Here is a 27,500-nt window from a genome sequence, read left to right as displayed (position 1 = left end):
AGAGACGAGGACCTTCTGCGATTCGCTCTGCATATCAACAATGGTGTTAAAATGGTAATACTTGAGTTGCATTTTCACCTTGGGGAAGAGATGGAAGTCTGTAGGTTCTAAATCTGGCGAATAGGGTGGGTGCAGAAGAGATGCCATGTTTGTTTTTGGAGAGAAACTCACGAATGGGGAGAGCTCGCTGACAGGGAGCATTGCTGTCGTGAAGAATCCAATTCTTCGCACTCCACAGATCCGGTCGCTTTCTCCTAATGTCCTCCCTCAAACGCTTCAAAACATCGCAGTAAAACTTTCGAATGACAGTCACGTGCTAAGGAACCAATTCTCGATGTACAATATCACGCATGGCAAAGAAAAAAAAAACGATGAACATGATCTTGATTGCGCTGTAGTTCGGTCGTGCCGCTTTTGAAGCGCCCATGTCACTCGAAACATTGCGTACAATCCTTTGCCTTGTCGCTGTAAGCTTGCCGAAACATGCTCAATGTCTCTGTAGCAGACTTCCCAAGTTTAACGTTGGCTCTTTGTTCTAACTTTCTGTCCATGACAAAAATCGTAGACTACAACATACACGTGATTACAAAAACACAAATTTCACAACTTGTGAAGTAAACACAGCGATGTCACTCGGCACACTGCCTCATGAAGGTCACTGCTGGCTCTCATTGAGCATGCAACCATGTGCTGCCATCTGTTGGCGTTTTAGATAACTAGTCTGGGAACTTATTGATACCACCTCGTAGGAAATTTCGTCGTAAGCAATTTTGCCGTAAGAAATTTTGTCTTAGATGACCTCATCACGTTTGTTTATTGTTTGACGTTGAATAAAGACTTGCATGTTAAGTGCTTTTATAAAACTTTTTTCCATTCTTTTTTTCTTTCGCATTAAAAAAACAACAACACAAAAACTCTGATATAATACGCTTCATCGTTGTCCATAAAGTAAATTTGTCTTTCGATGAATTTTCTAATATGGCGAAATATTCTATTGTGAAATTTTAGACGGCGAATTTTCCGGTCCCTGGTAGTAAAGACGGCGGGCACTCTCATCTTAAGATGGTGGAGACAGTGTCATGCTAATGATAATGCTTATATTATGGAAAAATAGTGGTGACAGTGGTGGCTATGTTGTGTAGCTGGGTTGTTGCTTAGCCCTTGGTCAATCCTGTTCCTGCACACATGAGAAAAGCTGTTAAAGTCAGCTTGTTTCTTTCTTCCACTATAGCCGGAGGCTATAGTAGAAGACACTTGCCCAAGGTGCCACGCAGTGGGAATGAACTCGGAACCATGCGGTTGGTAAGCAAGCTAACTACCACACAGCCACTCCTGCGCCTACAAAAAAAAGAAAAAGAAAAAAAGAAACTAGTTTACCTGTGTCCTAATTCATGAGCTGCCACACCTGCGCTCTGGTACTTCCCCATATCATGGATTAGTGATGCAGACCTAGATTTATGGCAAATCTCCCCAACATAGGCAATGCCTCGGATAGTTTTACTTCGCTCGTTCACCATAGGATGGCTGCATTGGGAAGAAAAAGAAAATTGACAAATATAGTTGGACGTCTTCTGTTATGTCAAAGGATACAGGCAATCGGACCAACTATTCCCTTACTTTCAGGTCTTGTGCTTATATTAGAAACATTATTATTATTATTATTATTATTATTATTATTATTATTATATTATTATTATTATTATTATTATTAAGGCGGCGAGCTGGCAGAATCGTTAGCACGCGAAATGCTTAGCGGTATTTCGTCTGCCGCTACGTTCTGAGTTCAAATTCTGCCGAGGTCGACTTCGCCTTTCATCCTTTCGGAGTCGATGAATTAAGTACCAGTTACGTACTGGGGTCGATCTAATCGCCTGGCCCCACTCTGCCAAAATGTCAGGCCTTGTGCCTATAGCAGAAAGTATTATTATTATTATTATTATTATTATTATTATTATTATTATTATTATTATTATTATTAAAAGCAACGTTAATCCTGATTCTTTAAGGCGAAGAACTTCTTCACTATAGCTTCCACTTCTTCTTGGTTGAGGAAGGACAAAAACTGGTATCGGAATGGGATAAAAGAATTACAAGAAAAATGGATTCAGGCAGTGCCACATGATGGCCTCTACTTTGAATGGTCACTTACTTTTGTTGTAGCTTGATGAATAAAGCAAATACGTCACCAAAACATTGCAAAACTTTTGGACTCAACACAATAATGTGTTTCTGTATCTCTCGATACACAAAGTAAGGAAGACAATTGGAATGGGTTGAACAATAACATCTAGGGGCACTCTCCCGAGCCTACGTACTAGCTAAAAGAAGTGAGAACATCTCTCTCCAAACAAACAAACAAACGAACAAATAATAATTAAGAAAGCTAAACGAAGAAAATTAAAACAATCAACTGACCCCGTAAACACCATCACGTGATCGTATTTCTTTCGCAACACTTTTTGGTTCTCTAACCATTTAGTAATAGACTCGAGTGCGTGTGTACCAACAACGTTGTTGGTTAGAAAGTTGCGATGTGTCTCGACCCAGCTTGCTTCCATAATGCTCTGGAAATAGAGAAGAAGACAAATGGAAGAATGATAATGTTGGAAATGATAATTTCGTTTTTCTCAACGAAAACATTAAGAATAACAAGCAACAGCAAGATAGAGATATTTACCTGAGCTATCCATAAATCTGATAATGATATTTTTATTGATAGTCGCGGTTCATTTATTTCTTTATATCTTTCATTGACCTGTTTGGTTTTGGTAGTTAAAAGAAAAGAGACGAGAAAGAGAAACACAAGTTAGTAATAATTTAAACATTACATTATTATATTCTAAGTGTATGTCCATACGTTCCATCAATTCAAAAATGTGAATATTCTTTTCTACTCTAGACACAAGGCCGAAAGTTTTGGGGGGAAAAGTGGCTAGTCGAATAGATCAACCCCAGTACGTAACTGGTACTTAATCTATTGATCCCGAAAGGATGAAAGGCAAAGTCGACCTCGGCTGAATTCGAACTCAGAAAGTATAGACAGACGAAATACCGCCATGCGTTTCGCTCGGCGTGCTACCGTTTCTTATTTCTTTATTGCCCACAAGGGGCTAAATACAGAGGGGACAAACAAGGACAGACAAAGGGATTAAGTCGATTACATCGACCCCAGTACGTAACTGGTACTTAATTTATCGACCCCGAAAGGATGAAAGGCAAAGTCGACTTCGACGGAATTTGAACTCAGAACATAACGGCGGACGAAATACCGCTAAGCATTTCGCCCGGCGTGCTAACGTTTCTGCCAGCTCGCCGCCTTAAAAAATGCGAATATTAGATCAAATTTAGGTTTGGACAGTGGATTAAAACAACTTTCTATTACATGCCGAGTATTATATTTTAAGGATCCTCTACCCCAGAATAAAGGGAAGCATAATTAATCGCGGTGAGAATCAAAGAGACGTTACTCAATAAAATAAAATCGAACTAGGTGAGCGGCGGATAAAACAGCTTGCGCTATACTCTTTACTCTTTTACTTGTTTCAGTCATTTGACTGCGGCCATGCTGGAGCACCGCCTTTAGTCGAGCAAATCGACCCCGGGACTTATTCTTTGTAAGCCCAGTACTTATTCTATCGGTCTCTTTTGCCGAACCGCTAAGTGACGGGGACGTAAACACACCAGCATCGGTTGTCAAGCGATGCTAGGGGGACAAACACACAAACATATACGCACACACTTATATATATATACATATATACGACAAGCTTCTTTCAGTTTCCGTCTACCAAATCCACTCACAAGGCATTGGTTGGCCCGGGGCTATAGCAGAAGACACTTGCCCAAGATGCCACGCAGTGGGACTGAACCCGGAACTATGTGGTTGGTTAGCAAGCTACTTACCACACAGCCACTCCCGCTATATCTATTTTTTTTTTTTATATCTGAGTTCATATATTACTCTTGTCGTCTGTATTAGTTACTTTGATTAGTTACGTTCAAGGGTTCGATTCACTGTGCTAAACACCTCCCACTGCAAATGCATTGTTTCAAGCCAACTTGTGATATTTTCATAAGCCATTACTGAAGAGCCTCCGAAGACTGAGAACTTCCATCAACATACTCTAAATATTTGGCAATAGTATCCTTTAATTGAATGTGAAAGGTATCAACAGTCTCAAGCAAAGATGTGAAAGTAAAAAACGTTTATCTAATCTTATCTTAAATATGTTTTATCATGTGTTAGAAGTAACTAAGTATTCTATTTTGTTGACTTGTGTGTGCACATGTACATCTATCTACGTGTGCACATGTGTATCTATCTATGTATGTATCTATGCATTATATGTATATATATATTTTTTCTATATATATGTATATATATATAATATGTATATATATATATATATATATATATAATATATATATATATATATATATATATATATATATTATATATATTATGTATATATATATATATATATATTATATTGTATATAAAAAATATATTTCTTGGCAAAAAATGTTAAGTGAATAAGTTTTGCATGACGAGCACCTCCCACGTAAAAGAAACTTATTCATACTTCACTCTCTCCTCTCCCCTGTCAACACACACACACACACACACACACACACACACACACACACACACACACACACACACACACACACACACACACACACACGCACACACACACACACGCACACACAAGATATATAAAGAGGCAAAATTGAGCAGAGGCGTCTATAAACATGGAGGTATGTATTGTGTAATGTTAATATGTATGAGCAGATATCGATGCTATATGAGCGCATATCTATGCATGCCTATCTTTCTCTCTCTCTGTGAAGACCTTGTATCTTTAGTTGAAAGGATTAAAACTAAACATACAAGCAAACATTAATACACAAGGAAGGAGGGGAGCACCACAGAAATGGTAAATGGCTTACGGCACAAAAGAAATAACTTTAAACTTGCTAAAATAATAATCGGGATGCCTTTATCTCTACTAAGTATAGATGTACTAAGTATAGATGCAGATGTGTTTCCTAAAATTAATTTTGAGGAGCTGATCAAAGACTTTGCAATTCAAAAAAGCAGGAGGAAACTTTTCAAATATAAATAAAGTGGAAGTATACAAAAATAAACATTATTTTCCTTCTCACTGTTTTGTTTCGTTTTGAAAAATAAAAATTTATTTTATGGTTTGTTATTGTTTATATTTTGGATTACATAATCTTTTATGGGGGCACTGAAATCTTTTAGGGCTTCGATGGGACTTAATCCGGCTCTGCACACACATATACATGACGTGTATATATAAAATCAAAATCAAAATCAAAATAAACAACAAGGATATCCAGAGTTGCACGAAACGATCGTACTGCATTACCTCTGGATATCCTTGTGTTGTTATTTTGATTTTTTAAATCACCTTACTTTGAAATTGTATGGATATACCGTACTAAATTCTGGTTGGCCCCAATTAAAGTACCATATATCGATAATCTAAATTTTACGTATATATATATATATATATATATATATAATATATATATATATATATATATATATATATATATATATGTATATGTATATATTTATATCAACAGAAACAGAAACATGCAATACTTACCATTGCAATAAGGGCTGCGAAGTATTTCTCTAGCGCTGTCGTTGCCACCGCCACATCGTAATTGTTCTTTTCTAAGAAAATATTATACAGTTTGTAATCAACGATAATACAAACTTCAACTTTGGCCATTAAAAACGCCCGACGCTTTTCGGACCTGGTCGATCTTCGTTGGCGCCCGGCCCTGTCGGTGACATTGTTGCGTTGACTGCTGTTCAAGTCGCCGTCTTTGTTGCTGATGCTACTTTCGTCGTCATTGTCGCCATATTCTTCATCATCTTCCTCGTTACCACCGCCGCCGCCGCCGCCACCACCATCACCACCACCACCACCACCACCACCACCAGCATCATCGTCATCTTCCTCATCATCATCTTCGAAGAAGTCGTTTCGGTGTAAGGACGGTGGTTGAGTAGATATGTCGTCATTTTTAACGACGTTCTTTTTAATTATGGTAACGATATTCTCAACATCCTAGCAATGAATATAAGAAAAAAACAAAGGGAATGTTAAATATCCACAAAAAACAAAGGGGAAAGCATCTGGCATGGGGTTTTAAAAGCAAGATTTTAGAACATGTAAGCAGGAAGAATTCGAGAAAGTACAGAAGATGAAATAGAAAATAAAGATAAGAGAATGATGGTCGCACTCACAAGCTTTTTGGTTACAACACATGTCTCCGCATACATACAAAATATATTCTATCAGATATGGAGAAATATGTTGGCCAAGATCAAAGTGTATACATGCACACACACACACACTTATATATGTACTTATGTATATATGCATGTATGTATGTATATGTATACACACAAACACGCATATACCTAGTATATATGTGTGTATAGTGGAAGCACATGGCCCAATGGTTAGAGCAGCGGATTCGCGGTCGAGGGAATCGCGGGTTCGAATCTCAGACCGGGCGATGTGTGTGCTTATGAGCAAAACACCTAAGCTCCACGCGGCTCCGGCAGAAGGTAATGGCGAACTTCTGCTGACTCTTTCACCACGACTTTCTCTCACTCTTTCCTCCTGCATCTTGCAGCTCACCTGCGGCGGACCAGCGTCTCGTCCAGGTGGGGAACCTATACGCCAAGGAAACCGGGAAACCGGTCCTATGCTCCACAAAGGACAAAAAGGATTAAGAAGAAGAAGAAGAATATGTGTGTATACACACATGTATATAGCGACGTATTTTTGTCTTACCACGCAGTTGCCAGTGTGACATGTTACTGACAGAGCTCAACCAGGAAGAAATGCGCATCTAACATTCAAACCACGCAGGCGATTCACATCTGCTACTGATGTATTTGAGATTTTAAACACAGTAAATCCATAAAAAATATTTCCGCAATTAATTTGCCTTTTCACAACGTAATTTGCATTAAGTATGATACATAAATGCCTATTTAAATCTAATACGGCTTCTGCTGCACGCACACACAGACACACACAGACACACACAGACACACACAGACACACACACACACACACACACACACACACACATATACTCTCGCATGCTTTTTATTGTTAAATTTCACTTTATTTCCATTAATTAATGTTTTGCGCGGAAGAGGTTTAGAACAGATGGTATACAGACGAAGAAAGTTGTGAGCAGCCTCCCCATGTCTCTCTGTCTCTCTACCTGTGTGTGTGTGTGTATGTGTGTGTGTGTGTATGTGTGTGTGTGTGTGTGAGAGAGAGAGAGAGAGAGAGAGAGAGAGTAAACAGTGGTTGCAGGGAAACGAACAATTAGTGTCTGAGAGACGTGAGCTAAATAAAATATAAATGAAAAGAAAAAGAAATATAAGATATTTAGGATGATGGTAAGAGGCGGGAGAAAAATAATAATGGTGAGACATAAGCAAAACAAAACCAATTATATTCTGTGTGAGCAAGTAGATATTTAGATAAAAGAAATATAAAAGAGACAAATCATAAAGTCACTTTATATTATATCATGTGAAAACAGATATTCTCTGTTGTTTATTTCTATTAAATTGTATTGTACTATTGTGTAATTCTGTTTCTTTGTTGCTTTTCCATATTAATTATTACTGTTTAAAAGGTGGTAGAGCAGGGCAATGGAACAGTGTCAGAGAAAAATACTTTGATGTAATTAAGTATAGTTACGCCCCGAGATCGTATATCACTGTCGTTGGCTTGATATCTCATCATTTTGGGACTATAAAACTAAGTGTTAGACATGTAGTGTGGTCACTTATATATATGTATACGGCTCGAAACGTAAAAGACTTTTTCTATTCCTGAGCGTTATACTAATACATCTGTTTTGTTTTGTACACCACCTGTCTTCGTCTTTTGTTTTTTTTTTCGTAAACTTTCCCTATATATATATATATATATATATATATATATATATATATATATATATATGCAATATTACTTGTTATGATATACAAAGCATACGTAGTGGAAATTTTAGATAAACATCAATATTAATATTTAGTTTCTCCCTACGTTTCCACATTGCAGTTATTTGGAACTCAGCATTAAATACTCCAAGTACATTTGGATGCCTAACCGCGATGGATCGTCAGGTGAACACTTTATTGCATCCTGTTACGAGGATGTAATATTAGAACTCATGTTTAAATAAATCTGTTTCCAAGATCGTTGATTGTGGTTCACCTTGTTCGGTGATCGATTTTGGTATTAGGAAAGAAATAAGTGATATGAAGTGACTGTGAGGTATTAAAATTTCTGTTGAGTAAAATGGAGTTTGGCTCTTTGTTCGATAACTCAATGAGAGCTATGACGACTATGGGGCTACAGATATCATGAGGGTGCTTATTTTTGACATCCTTATGAAGTAAGCACGCAACATAGTTCAGCATTTCACAGAGACAATGGTTCGTTAATCTCATGGAATACGAATGGTCATACCGTGAATGAATTTAGAAAAGATTTAATAATCATTCTTTAGAAGCTTGGTTTAGATGTGAACATTAATACCAACATAACAATAATCAAATTTCTGAACATAGCAAATTTAAAGGCAGATAAAACATTTCTCCAGCAGAACACCAACCAAAGAACAACTATTACATCAACAAAATTTCGAATCAGCCTCATGCCATAACTAGGATTCTGGTAGCTAGTATAAGTAGAAGAGTCTCCGATCTATTCTCGGATAGGGATATCTCGTTGTAAGGCAATAACTTCATATATAACGAAACTTTATCTAGACAAGCTTTTGGTAAGAAGGTATTTTTTTATTGAGAGTTCTTTACACACTCCACATCAGAGAAGAACTAGAAAAAGGAAGGCATTTTTCTTCAATCGGCTCTATAACTCTGATATTTCCACAAAAAGAGAAAGGAATTTTCTTGCTTTAGTAAAGCTGCAATTCCCACTAACACATAAATGCAATATGGTATTCAGTGTACTCAACGTTATAATCATCTCTTCTTGTCTGGATAACATAATTTCTCATATCATACACAACGGTCCCACTGTAAAAGTAAAATTGTAACTGTCGAAATCCAGCAACTGCCCACTGTCTTACTAAAGAAGTTGTATTCATAACGTTCTTGGTATTAAAAGGAATTATACGGCACTTGCTGCGAAAACTTTCAAAAGTCCTTACGATCAGTATCTCTACTCGTTATGGCGAAGGAAAAAAGAAAATTCCATCTCTCATGCATGCGAACACAAATAACAAATACTGATATCCTGTTTTTACATCGAAATATCGACATTGCAGGAATATCTCGGTAAAACGATCTGCACGAATAAATTGAGATGCTCAGCGGAAGGGCAAAGCGATAAGACAAGAACTACAACCACAGAAACGCCTCCCCCCACTACTACTCCGATGGCAACGGAGGTCACGATGACTGTGATGATTGAGATCATCATAATCATCTTTCACACCCACAATCATCATCATCATCATCATCATCATGATTACGATCGCTATCATTATTCTCATCAGTTTTTATCATTATCATTATCGGTGCTATCATTCCTAAAAGGTATCCATACCATCATCGTCGTCATCATATCATCATCATCATCATCATCATAACCACCACCACCACCACCACCACCACCACCACCACCATCATCATCATTCAGTGTCGTCGCCGTCGTCATTTCCATTACCTCCACCGTCGCCTCCTTCAAATAATTCTACATTCACCGCAATAAAACATTTTTCAATAAATCATAACAACAGCGTTTTTCCTTCTTTCCGCCTATCTTCTACAATAAAGACACATATTTCGTTATCAAAGCCACAAGAATTCACTAACCGAGATTCTTTTTGGCCAAGAACACGCCTATTTCTTGGCCGTTCAAACCGCTTTTGCTTCCACTAGGCAAAGTGCAGCCAAACACATATATATATAAGTATATATTATATATATATATATATATATATATATAATTATATATATATAATATATATATATATATATATATTATATGTATATATATACGTGTGTGTTTGTGTGTGTGTAAATATGTGCATATATATATGTATACGTACATTATATGTATATATATATATATATATATATATAATATAATATGCTTTATTGTTCATTTTTCCTTTTTCTATATATTTCTATTTTTAATTATCATATACACCAAAGAGAAAGAGAAGAGAGAGAGAGAGAAAAAGAGGGAGATAGACAGACAAAGAAAGAAAGAAAGAAAGAAAGAAAGAGAGAGAGAGAGAGAGAGAGAGAGAGAGTTCATCTACACTTTATCTGCTCAACTACAGATTTAAAAACCTTGGGAAGTGTCGCAACTCAGAAAATGTTATCATTTTGACGCCTGACATGTGGTACACGGTGAACCTGTCCAGACAACATCAATTTTGATAGAGAGACTGAACAAATGTACAACATTTGCTCACTATAAACGAACCATTTGTGTAGGTTGTTCAGCAAGAAATTGCAGAACGGCCTTTCTCAGACTACGAGAGTCTACCATGACTTTCATCTCTTATGTTCTTACCATAAGGCTTCACTCCACACACGTCAGGTTAATTTAATTTGTCTTTAGTCGAAAGACACCTGTTGATATTGTCTCGTTGTTTGTATTTGTAATTGTGTAACATTTCTCCGCTGTTTTCGTCCTTGTTTTCGTATACATTCGCTCACTTTCTTCCAAAGAATCTAGTGCTCTTAGCTTAGATTTTCTTGCGGCCGGCCAGATTGGAGCAGTCTCGAGTGTAACCAGCCGAAACTGCAGGGATGATCAGGAACTAGATTGACGACAGAAGGCTCCGAATGACCCGTCCTTGTTTTTTTTCTGTCATTATTTGTATCGTCTAACTGTCCGGATGTTTTGTTGTCGCCTGTTACGTTCTTGTTCCATTTTTTCTTTTGTTTATATATTATATATATATAATATATATATATATATTATATATATATATATATATACATAATCACTCATAATTACCGATCACCTATGTGCGAATTCTGCCCACGACTCTTTCACCTCCGACTAGGACCCCAAAGTCACATTCGGTACAAACACCAGCCGAGGAGTCTGGATAGAAACTAACGAACCCAATGCTCGGATACGAACTGGAGCCGACGATATATATATATATATACATGCATAATCATTCATATGTATGCACACACACACACATTATTCAAGTGGCAAATACAAATATGGTGCCGGATAAATCTAAGATAAAACAGACGCTGTCAGCGCATCTCGGATAACGTTCCCAGATAACCTGATTGATATCTATCCATTTCCTCTAATTAATGAAGCCTTGGCTTACTCGCACATACATTGAAACCCAAAGACACTTTTTAACAAAAACATTCGGTTAAATTGTTTCTTCAGTAAAATAACCAGTTATCTATTTTGAGTTTTTCTTTCTATCTATGGTCATCCATTTGTGAACAAAACCCTGTTAGCCCGTTGGTGGCAGTGAGGAATACACACATATAAAATATCATCTATATATTATATATTTCCAATATCATCTATATATTATATATTTCCAATAACATTTATGTGACATAACAAATCTTACGGCCGTTTCCGCATCCAATATATATATATATATATATTATATATTATATATATATATATATATTATATATCTATATATAGATATGTATGTATGTGTGTATGGGTGTGAGCGTGTAAGTGTGTTAGTGTGTTAGTGTGTGTGTGTCTGCGTATGAATTTACTTATGCTTTTTTACACGGTGAGTTTAAATCCAGCCGAGGTCAACCTGACCTTTCGTCGTTCTGGTGTCAGGAAGAAAGTATAATGCATGTCTACATACTTCCCAAGTTCATTCACCAACCACGTGATCTTGCGTTCGATCCCACTGCCCGTGATTTCTATCACATCCAATGCTTACCAAAGCATTCTGTTCTAAGTTCTAAATACTGGTAATCTCTCTACCCCCCCATACACACATAGTGAGTATCTGGCAGATGTAAAAATGAATATATTTACCTCAACAATGATGCCTTGAGATTCTGATTTACTTGTACCTCTTGGGTATCCAGGTAGTTCAAAGTTTTGGTAATCACCGCCATTTGTATCCGTTACTGCAACCAAAATGATAATGATTTATGAAAATTTATAAAGACACATGATATATATATATATATGTATATGTATGTATGTATGTATGTATGTATGTATGTATGTATGTATGTATGTATATATGCAAATACAGGTATACCAAATGCCATATAACATTTTTTTGATTTATTAAAATTATATCCTCTCTAGAGGACGTAAGATAATTACTAAATGGTAATTATGATCAAGTTCACTCGAGAAGAGGAGATAATCTCTTGTCTGGGAATAAGAGAGCAGTCGTCATTGGTCAGAGAATGGTGGTTCAAACATATGTGCTCAGGGAGATCGAAATCTTAAACTTCAAACTTCCTAATCACGACGAGGCAGTCCAAAATTTGAACGGTGGCCTGGGAGAACAACTGAAAACGAGTGCATATAAAAGAAGAACGACGGAGAAACGATTTTGTGTCTAAAGAAAGTATTTATATGAAAAATTGCGTTTGATTTCATCATGTAGAATGTATATAGAATTTTTCACATCAATACTTTATACCTATAACATTTTTTCCATCGTTTTTTTCCACACATACAGAGAACAAGACACTGACACACACACACACACACCACACACACACACACACACACACACACAGATACATACACACATGCATGCGCCTTCACAGATCGACCACACCCGCAAAAAAAAAAAAAGAGTCCGGAAGGAAAACATGCATGTCAACAATAATTTGTGCATTGGCATACATCTTGAATAATGCAAGTATTGAATGGGCCGGGAACATGGATTCTATAATAATTTGCATTTTGAAAATTATGCTTCTGCAATCCAAGAGCAAGAGGCATCTACAAATATTTGCTGAACAACAGAAGCATTGAGGTCCCAAAGCTGCAAAGATGCAACCGAAAATGTCGATTCTGACACATATATGTCTGTGACATGACACATGTGATTAGCAGCTGTTGTAAAATGTCATTAAATTATTACTGCCCTCTGTTAAAGCAATACACAAGGCCATCTGCAAGAAGGATTGCCTAGGATAAACATAAAAACACATTTTTGTCGTTGAGTACATTCATACGTTTCAAACAAGAAATTTTGCAAGAGCATTCCCATCAAATCTTTCACCAAATGTAAATACAAGCCTGATAATTGCCCAGGACAGAAAATATATATTTAAAGGAAATAGACAAATTATTCTAATAGCTTGTAATTTATAGACTTAAGGAAAGTAAACTTCAATAATACAATAAGTGTATAAAAAGGTTATAGAAATGAAAATTAATAGAGCTTAAGGTTACCAAAGTACAGTTCCATATATATATATATAAAGCTGAAGTTGTCTGTATATAGCAGGTTTGGTAGCCTTCAACTAACACTATCTCCTCCGAGACCCTGCAGCGCAAGTTGACCAAAATTGAGAGTATGATAGAAAAAGATTTGCTCTTCCTTCCGTAGAAAAAAAAATTCAAATCGGACCATGTTAACACCAAAAATTATTTACATCAAAAAGGTGCTTTTTTTGACTGCTGTGTTGTCATTTTTCGGTGTATTTCAACCAGAAAAATGTTCACTTAAAGAGAATAACAAGCTACATAATGGAAAATTTTTACTTTTCAAAAATTCCAATTCTAAAGGGTCGAAACAAACCCGAGCAACGCCGGGCAGTATATATATAATATATATATATATATATATATATATATATATGAGTAGCTGTGTAGTAAGTAGCATGCTTACCAACCGCATAGTTCCGGGTTCAGTCCCACTGCCTAGCACCTTGGGCAAGTGTCTTCTACTATAGCCTCGGGCTGACCAAAGCCTTGTGAGTGGCTTTGGTAGACGGAAACTGAAAGAAGCCCGTCGTATATATGTATATGTATATGTGTGTGTGTGTTTGTGTGTCTATGTTTGTCCTCCCAACATCGCTTGACAACCGATGGTGGTGTGTTTACGTCACCGTAACTTAGCGGTTCGGCAGAAGCGAGCGATAGAATAAATACTAGGCTTACAAAGAATAAGTCTTGGGGGTCGATTTGCTCGACTAAAGGCGGTGCTCCAGCATGGCCGCAGTCAAATGACTGAAACAAGTAAAAGAGTAAATTGTATATATATATATAAAATGGGTCGTGTTTTTTATTTGCCATATGTAGTTTGACAAAATCATGGCGTTCTTTTCAACTTGTCGGAATAACGAATTATAGTAGAAATACCAGGGTTTGAATCTACCCTTTACAGTTTGTATTCATTTTTCATGCTATATCAATACGTTTGCTTTGCTAGAGGTGATTTCTGTTTCGTATATTATCTACTTGGTATTACATTACAAGTTGAGTAGCCATGTGGTGATATTTCTGCCCACGTAGCTTGTCCAAGGTAAATTTTGTTGATTCATATGTAATGATACTCTTGATATTAAGAGTACAAAAACAGCTAATTTTAAAACAATTCCCGTGTAAGAGTTTCCTGCTCTAGTGGTGGTGAATTGGCAAATGTTTATCTGTTTGTTAGAGCTTAGAATTTTTGGCGAAGTTTTACTTCATGTTTAACGAAAAACGATGTGGTATTCATATGATGTTTTTCTTAACGTGGAACGACAAGGAACCGGGGATGAAAGTGAATTCATTCGTGAGGTTATCCATTGCTAGAGCACAAATTGCATTACGAGGTGGCTTTTACAAAAGTTCCTTCTCAAAGAGGCTAGAGATTCTTCAACCTATATTATTAATTAGTTTTTTTTTTAAACTATGGAAGGATGGTTAGAATTGATATTAATGTTCCAATTCATGTATGGCTGATCCTTCTTATTATAACTGCATTTTCTGAGTGAAATAGCAGTTAAAACTTCGTCCACCGATTATCTGGAGTAATCCAAATATATAACTCCGAGGATGATCTCGGCTATGTCAGAACAATAATAGTTTCAAATTTCAGCACGAGGCCAGGCAATTTCGGGTGGGGTGGAAAATCAATTATATCAACCCCAGTGCTCAACTGGTACTTATTTGATCTACTCCGAAGTGATGGAAGGGAAAGTCGACCTCGGCGGAATTAGAACTCAGAATATATCAGGACAATACTGATGCACACACACATGCACACACACACACACACACACACACACACACACAACACACACACACCACACACACACACACACACACATCCGTCTATCCATCTATCCATCCAAACACACGTCTCAAATTATATCACAAAAAGACGCATATGTTAATATTTACGCGGAGATCGGAAAGCCAATTTCAGCCTGTTCACACAGACACACATGCGGGTGCACACACGCTAAGTTTTAACTAAGCTTATACATTCTAACATTCACGGGTACATGCATACTAACATCTGTATCTCCCCGTAAACAATTTTAAACGTTCAAACAACATCCTTACTGTATATACTCAGATATTCACACATATATACATTGTCACAGTTATACTTACATAAATAGATTAGCTTATAACATACATGTGTATATTATTTACTTAGATTGGTTTGTATATAACCAATACGCATTTGTGTATACACATACATACACAACAGTAGAGAGTGATGTATATATACATGAATACATGCATACTCATATGCTCATACACAAATTCATATACATACATAAATATATATATACACACACGTCATAAATACATATATATATATATATATATATATCTATATATATATATATATATATATATATATACCATATATATATATATATTATATTATATATATATATACGCACATATATAAATGCATATATATACATACACATATATGAATGCATATATATATATATATATATATATATATATATATAAATTGACAGAAAGAGATAAGAATCCAAGGCTGTAAATAGTTTTCAGAACATTTATAAAGAAAAGGTCTTACAGCTGTGGATTTAAAAAAAATCTCATTCTGTCAATTTATATATACATGCTAATACATGACCCACATTGGACTCCTCTTTCGTATCATTATCGAATCTGGAGCTTAACCGTTGTCTATCCATAGCACTTACTTACCGTTAACCGACACCTTTTGGGTCTTCTTGACACCAATATCTCTCATACCCTCGGTGTCCCAAAAGTTACTTGATGAGTTTCAATTTTTTAATAACTTCCTTAACTTTACAAGTAACTGCATGAAATATTGATACAATATAAAGGACATAATGGAAATTAATATGCACGGGTCAAATTTTGCAACACCACTACATCACATATGAAAAATGACATCGCTTAAATGGCAGTCATTTAAGCAAGTTTTAGAAAGAGCACAGTCGGCCTAGCACGACCTTGCTCTTTCTGAAACTCACACCATAACACCCTCAAGAGTTTCACACCCCACTTCTCTGATTTCTCTGTTGATGTTCTCCTTTAGTTGCACTAGGGTCTCCGGTTTGTTGACGTAAACCCTCTCTTTCAGGTATCCATGATTGAGACCTTTTTTGCGACCGTTGTACTTACACATACACACATATGCATCTCTGTACAAACAATGATAAACACGCGTTAAGGGCAAGGAACATAAGTTATGCATTGTTGTCCAGCAGTGCTTTGGAGAAATAATAATCTCCCGATACGGCAATGTCAACTGGCCTTCACGTTCCTCAGACTTGACTAGCCCGGATTTTTTTATTGTGGGGGATTCCTGAAAGAGAGAGTTTACGTCAGCAAACCGGAGATCCTGGTGCAACTGAAGGAGGACATCAATAAAGAAATCAGAGAAGTGGGCTCTGAAACTCTTGAGGGTGTTATGGTGCAAGTTTTGGAAAGAGCACGGGCGTGCGAAGCCGAAAATGGCTGCCATTTAAGCGATATTATTTTTCATATGTAATGTAGTGGTGCTGCAAAATTTGACTTGTGCATATCAATTTTCATTATGTCTGTTATATTGTGTCAAAATTTCATGCATTTATTTGAAAAGTTAAGGAAGTTATTAAAATTTGAAACCCATCAGGGACTATTGGGACACACTCACACACACATACACATACTTACACATACACACATATGCATCTCTGTACAAACAATGATAAACACGCGTTAAGGGCAAGGAACATAAGTTATGCATTGTTGTCCGGTCGGTTTGAAAGTATCATCCAGAGTTCAGGAAAAAGACATTTACGGTGAACTAATACAGAACATACAACCCTTCCATTCTATCTGTAAATTCTCGTTTGTATCTCTTATCATCGGTGCGTCGGACTATGTAACAACGGATTCGCACAAAAACCTAGAAATCTTTTATCTTTTACTTGTTTCTGTTATTAGACTGTGACCATGCTGGGGCAGCGACTTGAAGAATATTTTGTGAAATGAATCGAAACCAGTACATTTCTTTATTTATCGCTATCTATAGTCGAACCGTTAAGTTACGGTGACGTAAACACACCAACATCGGTTATCAAGCGGTGGTGGAGAACGCACACACGCACACACACACACACACACACACACACACACACACACACACACACACACACACACACACACACACACACACACACACACACGCACATGTTTGTGTGTGTATATATATGTCGGGCTTCTTCCAGTTTCCGTCTAACAAATCCACTCATAAGGCTTTGGTCGGCCCGTGGCTATAATAGAGCACACCTGCCCAAGGTGCCACGCAGTAGGATGCTAGGGTTTTCATTGGAAAAGCAAACGTAAGTGACATGAATCTTCCAAATGCAGAGTATTTGTGGACAGAAATAATTGGAAGACATTCCAAGAATTCTCCATCTGAGATTCTTTCAATGAATTTATACATACAACCTTCCACCTGACCACCACCACCACCACCACCACCTCATAAGCACAAACACCTAAGTACTAAAGGGATATATTCACACAGAATAAAGGTGCAGGTGCATACACCCACAAATATTCTCACACTAACTCAGACATCTATTTACAAAACCCGGGAACTGTCTTAACTTAAAAAGCCTTGTCACTTTGTTAGCGACCGGATTAAATTCCATTAAAAAACAACTTGAATAAGAACAATATTCATAGGTGTTGTTATCCCAAGTTTCGGTGACTGAGCTTTGGTTCTTTCTTAGAAACCAGCTCTTCCCAGATAGGAATAATTCAAACATAAACACTCGTACTTTGCTATGAACTCTCTCTCTCTCTCCTCTCTCTCTCTCTCTCTCTCTCTCTCTCTCATACACACACACATACACATACATACACACGCCACGAGGTGTATTCACGCATGTTTTCTTTACATCGCTTATTCAGAAGTTTATTCTTTTCGTTTATTCTTTCAGACTTAATGTCATAACCCCATAATTTATGTAAACATTCGTTGAGCACTTTTGGTGAAAAATACCTCGCTAAGACTAATTATGAAGTACCCTGTGGAGTATGTATGAGACTAGTTATCAACTAAACACACAGAAATACAAAACATTGACACACAAATGTATTTGGCCACATGTTCAAATTGCACACATGTAGAAACTAATGTGCACATATTTGATAGGCGCTCATAAAAATAATATATATATATATATATATAGGTATGTATACATACATGCCTGTTTATGTGCAGTGCATACAAACAAACAAACACACACACACACACACCATGCACATATGCATGTATATGTGTAAATAGGCAATCCCTACCCACATGAATCGAGCCAACGAAGTAATCGCTATGTGTTATTTCGACCGGCTAGAAATAACACCCAATCAAATCTCGCCTCAAAATTACATGCTAATGTCAGGAAAATAGGAAGGGGACATGTACCATAATGTGACCCTAGATATGCTCGACTAAAGGCGGTGCTTCAGCATGGCCGCAGTCAAATGACTGAAACAAGTAAAAGAATAAAAGAATATATATTCGTTAGCTACTGCACGCATTTTTTTTCTCTCCTCTTTCTGTGTTTTTCTCTCTCTGTGTATCTTTCTGTTGAAGAGCGTAGGCTCGAAACGTTAAAGACTTGTTTTATTTATATTTCCTGAGCGCCATACTAATACAATTGTTCGTTTGTTTTCCACCTGCCTTCGTCTTTTGTTTATTTTCATAAAGCTTCCCGTTATATATATATATATATTATATATATATATATATATATATATATATATATATATATATATTATATATATATATATATATATATATGCATTTATATACATATGCGCGCGGTGTGTGTGTGTGTGTGTGTGTGTGAGAGAGAGAGAGAGAGGAAGAGAGAGGGAGAGAGAAAGAGAGAGTGTTTGCTTATTTCTACACAGATATGTTTTTATTCATAATCTTTTCTGTTATAGACACAAGGCCTGAAATTTTGTGGGAGGAGTTAAGTTGATTACATTGACCCCCAGTAAACAACTGGTACTTAATTTATCGATCCTGAAAGGATGAAAGGCAAAGTGGACCTCGGCGGAATTTGAACTCAGAACACAGCGACGGGCGAACGCATTTCACCCAGGAGACCGCCTTTTTATTAATAATAATAATAATAATAATAATAATAATAATAATAATAATAATGATGATGAAATTGCTGTATCCAGTGCTCCGGGTCACCACAACCAGTTATTCTCAACCATTTTTTAATGATGGCCCTCTTTGGTTCATATTTTATTCGGATGGACCCTCATAGCCATTCAATGTTTTAAAAAAAATCCCCATTTTATTTTTGTAATTTAAATCTTATTAGGAATTGTATAAAAATATTGCTAAAATAGTTTGTGTTGTTAGAAATACAACCAATTTATAGCGCATAAATTTTAACAATGAGATCTTAACTGGACCCCCAAATGTCATAAGGGCCATGTTTCAGAACCACCGATTTGTATAGTTATTTAAGGTATATAAGTAGACATATGTAGTATAAGAAGCGGGCCGTGACTTCCAGTAGACTTTTAAATTCTTTTCTACTCCAGGCACAAAGCCCGAAATTTTTAGGGAGGGGGCCAGTCGATTAGATCTACCCCAGTACACAACTGGTACTTAATTTATCGATCCCGAAGGAAAGAAAGGCAAATTCAACCTCGATGGAATTTGAACTCAGAACGTAGCGACGTGCGAAATACCTATTTCTTTATTACCCACAAGGGGCTAAACACAGAGGGGACAAACAAGGACAGACATAGGTATTAAGTCGATTACATCGACCCCAGTGCGTAACTGGTACTTAATTTATCGACCCCGAAGGGATGAAAGGCAAAGTCGACCTCGGCGGAATTTGAACTCACAACGTAACGCAGACGAAATACCGCTGAGCATTTCGCCCGGCGTGCTAACGCTTCTGCCAGCTCGCTGCCTCACTAGACTTTTAAATTGTGCGTGTATGTACGTGCGCATATGTTTGTGTGCGTGTTGATGTGCGTATGTGTGTGTGTAGTGATAATGAGCGTGAGGTTAGATGAAGGCCAGATAAAACCTGCGATACCATATCTAGGGTGGGCTGCAGACTGACAGTGTTCCCCTACTTTTCAGTTCATGAGGAGCAGGTGCAGGAGAAGGAAGACTAACTGTTGTAGCGTCGAACCCAGCTCTCCTCCTTAACTCCAGCCTCACGGACCTTGATTCCGTTTGTTCCTAAAATTCGCTTCCATCACTGGATTAAACTAATAGACACGTGATTAGCGGGCCTCGTGGCTGGCAACCAACTTGGAAACCTAATTCTTCGCAAGTTGTGTCTGTCGGATGTGACCAACATAACTACGGTAGTAGGAGTAAGGGAGGAAGTAGGAGTAGCGGTTGTAAGGGTTGTAATGAAGGAGAGGTGGGGGAGTAGGATTAGTGGAGGAAGTCTGCCATGTGATGGATACACCGATTGACGTGTGTGTGTGCATGTGTGTGTGTACGTACGTGGTTTGATACATAAACACATGCCTATGTGTGTACGTGGGTGTGTACTCGTATGTGAGATCGTGTGCGTGCTTGCTTCTATGTATGTATGTATGTATGTATGTATGTATGTATGTATGTATGTATGTATGCGTGTATGTAATGTGTGCATGAATGCATGCATTTATGTATGCATGCATATATATATATATTTATGTATGCATGCATATATATATATTTATGTATGCATGCACATACATATATATATATATATGTGTGTGTGTGGTGTGTATATATATATATGTATGTATTTAAATATATATGTATGTATGTATATATATGTATATATGTATGTGTGTGTGTGTGTATGTATGCATATTTGTATGTATGTATCTGTGTATCAATCTCTCCATCTATCTATCTATCTACATATGTGTGTGTGTGTGTGCAGGGTGTGTGTTGTGTGTGTGTGTGTTGTGTGTGTATATATATATATGTATGTATTTAATATATATGTATGTATGTATATATATGTATGTGTGTGTGTGTGTATGTATGCATATTTGTATGTATGTATCTGTGTATCAATCTCTCCATCTATCTATCTATCTACATATGTGTGTGTGTATGCATGTGTGTGTGTGTGTGTGTGTGTGTGTGTGTGTGTGCAGGGTGTGTGTTGTGTGTGGAATTAGCAGTGTGTATGAACACTGAACAGAATGCTTCTCGCTATTTGTTCACTATCTCCCTGCCCTGAGTTCAACTCCCACCGAAGTCCGCTTCGTCTTTCATCCTTCCTAGGTCCATAAATAAAATTAACAATCCAAGGCAGTGAAGACTAGTTGAGCGGCAAGAACACCGAACCGTATGCCTTGCTACAATAGTCCCAGAACTTTGCATGCTGAATTCAACTTATTATTGAGAAACTATAAACGTTGTCGTTTCGTTGTTGCTTAGATCCACTTTATAAGTTCAACCCTGACTGAGTAGGCTTATGATCCAACGTGACCATTCCATTTTTTTCCCATGTCAAAGGGACCCACGACCATATTATCCAACGCATTCTTTTTTTCAGCTGCTACCTTGAGCAGATCAAGGAAGAATGCATAACAGAAAGGTTGCTATTTCTAGCAGGTCGATCAACCACATAGTGGCGTTCTGATTGGAAAGGGTCGAGATGATGTCTACGTCTGCTGGTGATTACATAGTTATCTAAAACAATTAGAGAGAGCATGGTACAAGCTCGTTAGTGAGTGACAGCCAAACACTTTCAGGTAGTTTTGATGAAATTGTTTTTATTTAAGAGACAAAATGGCATCTTGCGAGAAGCTATAGAAAGAAGACAACGTGGAGACAGCTTTGTATTTTCCCGCGAAAATTCGTGACAAGCATACTGCGCATGTCAAACAGGTCACAAGAAATCGTATTTCGACTTAATGTTGCAAGTAAGATATAGAATTGTAAAAATATGAATGAAAATGGTTTGAATCAAATGAAAAGGACACACTGGAAAGTGTTGTCCAAGCTACACCATGCCTGAACAAAATAAAATAAAATAAAATAAAATAAAAGAATAGAAGTTGGGATAATTGTTGTAGAAATTAAGTTTGAAATGAGGGCTAAAATAAGATTAAATATATAACAACGTTGATGATGATGATGATGATGATGATGATGATGATCATCATCATCATCCTCATCATCATTACCACCACGACCACGACGATGACGACGACGACGACGACGACCACCACCACCACCACTTGCAAAAAACAGTGCATAAATGGAATAATTAAACGAATTATATGCTCCTAATCATTTCATAATTAAAAACATAAAATAAAATACAGAAAGAATTATATATAATTAATGTAGAATTTATACACCACTAATTAGACTTAATATATTTCTGTTCAATATTCAGGTAAACTGGCGGCGAGCTGGCAGAAACGCTAGCACGCCGGACGAAATGCTTTGTGGTATTTCGTCCGCCGCTACGTTCTGAGTTCAAATTCCGCCGAGGTCGACTTTGCTTTTCATCCTTTCGGGGTTGATAAATTAAAGTACCAATTACGCACTGGAGTCGATGTAATCGACTTAATCCCTTTGTCTGTCCTTGTTTGTCCCCTCTGTGTTTAACCCCATGTGGGCAATAGAGAAATGAGTATCGTTAGCACGTCGGGTGAAATGCCTAGCGGTATTTCGTGTCTTTTTGTTTTGAGTTAAAATTCTGCCGAGATCGACTTTGCTTTTCATTCTTTCGGTGTCGATAAATTAAGTACCAGTTGCGTACTGGAGTCGATATAATCGAATGTCCCCCCACCAAAATTTTGGGCCTTGTGCCTAAAGAAGAAAAGAATATTCGGGTAAACTAAACGATCTGTGAGTGTTTTAACTAAATTCAGAAATAGCGAAAGTGTCTTTCGAGCTAACTGCCTCTAATGTGCATGTCAGAGGAAGTTGTAGAGAGAGAGAGAGAAAGTGAAAGTATTATAGGAACTATTCGCCTTCGTCGCGCTTGTCAGAGGGAGAGGGAGGGAGAGAATGTGAGAGAGAGAGAAGGGAGAGAGCGAAAGTGAGAGGGAATGAGAGAAGAGAGAGAGAGAGAGAAAACCTATTATATTAGTAGATTATTATAACGAGCAACAGGAAAAAGATGTAAATTTTCAACATATCTCAAGGCGGTGCCACAGCATGGCCGCAATCAAATGACAAAAAGTAAAAGAATAAAAAAAATGACAAATAATAATAAACCCTACAAAAGATCGCAGGTCTCCCTTTTTCTTGGTACCCTAAGCACGTGCTTCTTTTTATTATCTTTTGATGGTAAATCCGATGTCGTGCACATGGCGTTGCCGTTGTCACAACAAGCATCAACCTACAAAAACCCTCGCCGCAACATGCGGGGACCACACACAACAAATAGATAAAAAAGGAAAAAAAAATGAAAAAGGAAGAGGAAAATTATCACACGGGTGCTGTGTGGGGACGGGCATCCGACATGCCAAATGAATAGTCCTAACGTTTTGTCTTGTGTGTCGCAAAAGGCAACTCGACCTCGTAAGACCCTCATCAGCAACGACTTCCCAAACACAGACCCACAGGTCGCAGGGTTGTCACCTCAGTGGTGCAAAGGTGTCATCCATCAGGAAAATGGAGAATCACCAACAAATGGCACATGCAGGCACGCGCTGTTACAGCGCATGCCCCCTTTCTGCTGCTGCTGCTACTACTACTACTACTACTACTACTACACAAAACAAAAAAAAATGGACAAAAAGTCAATTACTCGTGATTATTTTCTATAAGCGCGTCGATCTACCGAAAGAAGTTCAAGGTGAACCACGTTCATTTTTTTTACCCAAAGGCGGGGGTGGAGGGTCTACGAAAGTGGTTGGTGTTGCCTCTTCCTTGCAACATCAATGTTATATAAAGTTTTATATGTAAGCTTTTACTAAAAACTAGAATACAAATATACATGTAAGTGAGACTCCGATGAGTGAAACTCCGATGAGTGAGACTCCGATGAGTGAGACTCCGATGAGTGAGATTCTGATGAGTGAGACTCTGATGAGCGAGACTCCGATGAGTGAGACTCTAATAAAAGGATTATAACAGAAATTAAAGTTTCGACACGTTGGCTGAAATGGTTCGCCATCTCTGACCTTGATAAGTAAAAATATTGCTTGCGGTTGGAATGCCTTTGATTTTAGGCCCGCAACAGCAGCAACAGCAGCAGCAGCAGCAACTGCAAGTAGGACAGGCTTACATAACTAGTTTAGACAGTGATGAGAGAACGACATGTTCCCGGTGTAACACTGCACCTCATACCACTACCCACTGCATGTCGGAGTATGCAGTCAGGCTCACTTTACGGTATATCCTTCCTCGAACCACCAGGCTTTGGAAACTCTCTCTTATCTCATTGTTTTCCTCCTTCTTATGACCCAAACACTTTCAAATTTAAAGTAAATTCATTCCTTTCGTCTTAATTTCTCCTTCACTAAATGGCTCTTCACCTTGTTTGGGACTTATGAAAATTAAAAAAAAAATCTGGAGCAATAAACCACCGGGTGGCACCTAACTGTTCCTTCAGAGTTGACCTTAAGAACAGCGGCAACAGTAGCAGCAGTAGAAACAGCAGCAGCAACATCAAGAACAAAAAAAAAAAGAAAAAAAACAGGAACAACAGTAACACGTACAGGTTGGTGATCTGGGTCTTTCCAGAATTAAACATTCTCGGCCAAGAGTCCATCGAAGGGTCACTCATAAGGCACGAATTTCTGTTCTGATGGTTGGTTGTATGTTACCCTTGACCTCCGACCCCCGACCCCCGACCCCGCCAGCCAAATAACTCAGTCATCATCAACTCATGGAAACGATGTAAAGTGAAATGGAAATTTTCTACACGAGCTATAAATCGAATCGGTATCGTGGCTGTTCGAACTCTTACAAATGGGTTTTAATTTTGGAGCAAGACCAGCAATTGTGAGAAGAAAGGATTAGTCGATACCTTGACCCCGGCTAATGATTGATACTTTGTTTTAGTGACCTCGAAAGGATAAAAAGGAAACAAGATGACTTCGGTGGGATTTGAACGCAGAACGTGAATATAAAAAAAAATGCCGCTGACCATTTTGTTCGATGCTCTAACAATTCTACTACCACGCCACGCCGCCTTTTGATCCTCTACAAATAGCCTCAAATTATAGATCATAATAAATTTTAAAAAAATGGATTAGTCCTGGTGTAATGGTTTAGTCCAGAGGTTTTCACGCAGTGTATCAGGGATTTTAAAAACTTAATTTATTATTTTGTTACAGATCAATATGACCAATAAAACAAGGTATGTAATATTTTTCCTTGTGATACTTACAAAAATAAAATATTAACCTTGAAACATTTTTGTTTTAAATTTTTAAAAACTTTTTATGTGAAGTGCACAAGTGTTTATTTAAAAAAAAATTAAATCTCCATTGGACCACGAAGTCAAAAAGATTCTTTTCTACTCTAGGTACAAGGCGTGCAATTTTTGGGGAGGGCCAGTCAATTAGATTGACACCAGTATGCAACTGGTGCTTAATTTATCGACCCCATAAAGGATGAAAAGCAAAGTCGACCTCGGCGGAATTTGAACTCAGAATATAGCGACTGGCGAAATACCGCTAAACGAAGTGAAGAAGATTGACAAGACCAAGGTTGATCAGAGGAAGGAACGGCTATGTCTGTAACTCATTTCAGGGTTTCCCTGACTGGTCCAAGGAAGGAAGGAAGGGCCGAAGAATTTAGCCACAGACTGGAAACCTGGGCCTAAATGCAAGCAAGAAGTGGACTCCAGTAAAGGCCCCGAAATTCCAGGTTGTTGTAATAGGCACGGGATCAGTGGGTGCAAGCGAAGCTCTTAAAATTTTGGGGGACAATGAAAATGCTTTGAACGTCCTCCTGAAGAACTTCATCACCAAAACGAACGAACATAGAAACAATTTTTGGATTGATTTGAAACATTATTTTTTAATTATCTGATTTGGTTGATATAGAAATATATTATTATTATTATATTGCTTATGTTTGTTTTGAGATATTAAGATCGAAAAAATCGACCTTGTTTGTAAAGGATTTTGGTTCTGGGTTTGCACCTTCCCTGTAAATTTCGTTCCCGTATCTATGGTTCTAGATGATGAATTTTGTCCACCACTCAACAAGACAGACAAGGGCACTTCCTACAGGATTCCACAAATTTCATTCACAAGGCTTTGATCGATCCAGCGATAAGGTAGAAGACATATACTACGTGTGCGACAAAGCGAGATCAAATTGGACATGCCCTGCTGTATTAAATTTGACATGCCCTTTACGTTCTTAGTTCAAATCCCGCTGAGGTTAATTTTGAATTTTATTCATCGGAGGACCGATAAAAATATTAATTAATAACACCAGTCGAGTATTTGAGTCAGCGTCTACTACTTCTATAATACATTGTAGATGTGAAGGGAATTATTACTGGTACTCCGTCGGTTACGACGACGAGTGTTCCAGCTGATCCGATCAACGGTACAGCCTGCTCGTGACATTAACGTGCAAGTGGCTGAGCACTCCAGAAGACACGTGTACCCTTAACGTAGTTCTCAGGGAGATTCAGCGTAACACAGAATGTGGCAAGGCCAACCCTTTGAAATACAGGTACTGCTAATTTTTGGCCGGGTGAATGGACTGGAGCAATATGAAATAAAATGTCTTGCTCAAGGACAGAGACGCACCGCTGGGAATCGAACTCGCGACCGTGATCGGAATACTCTAAGCACTAAGCCACGCGCCTTCACCAAGAGAATTATTTATGGAAGAGACAACATTAGCAACAGCAGTAACATTAAAGAAGAATAAATAAAATGAAATGCAATAAAGGCGATAATGATGCTTTCTAAATTTGGCACAAGGCCAGCAATTTTAGGGGAAGCGGGTAAGTCGATTACAGTGGCCTTAGCGCT

General features: G+C 37.6%; 1 protein-coding gene across 1 annotated transcript in view; it reads right to left on the bottom strand.

Moving 5' to 3' along the window:
* LOC115213530 (A disintegrin and metalloproteinase with thrombospondin motifs 16) overlaps positions 1–27,500 on the bottom strand; it is a 35,764-nt gene that overhangs the window by 5,589 nt on the left and 2,675 nt on the right. The window contains exons 2-6 of the mRNA XM_029782552.2: positions 12,102–12,196; positions 5,637–6,107; positions 2,678–2,755; positions 2,416–2,564; positions 1,378–1,524 (exon numbers count right to left, since the gene is read on the bottom strand). Of these exons, the coding sequence (XP_029638412.1) occupies positions 1,378–1,524; positions 2,416–2,564; positions 2,678–2,755; positions 5,637–6,107; positions 12,102–12,196 (940 nt within the window). The remainder of the gene's footprint in view (positions 1–1,377; positions 1,525–2,415; positions 2,565–2,677; positions 2,756–5,636; positions 6,108–12,101; positions 12,197–27,500) is intronic.

Source organism: Octopus sinensis, linkage group LG6, assembly GCF_006345805.1.
Source record: "Octopus sinensis linkage group LG6, ASM634580v1, whole genome shotgun sequence".
In the NCBI taxonomy this organism is placed as follows: domain Eukaryota; kingdom Metazoa; phylum Mollusca; class Cephalopoda; order Octopoda; family Octopodidae; genus Octopus; species Octopus sinensis.
The sequence above is the reverse complement of the archived record's forward strand: the minus strand, read 5'-3'. Positions and strand labels throughout refer to the sequence as shown.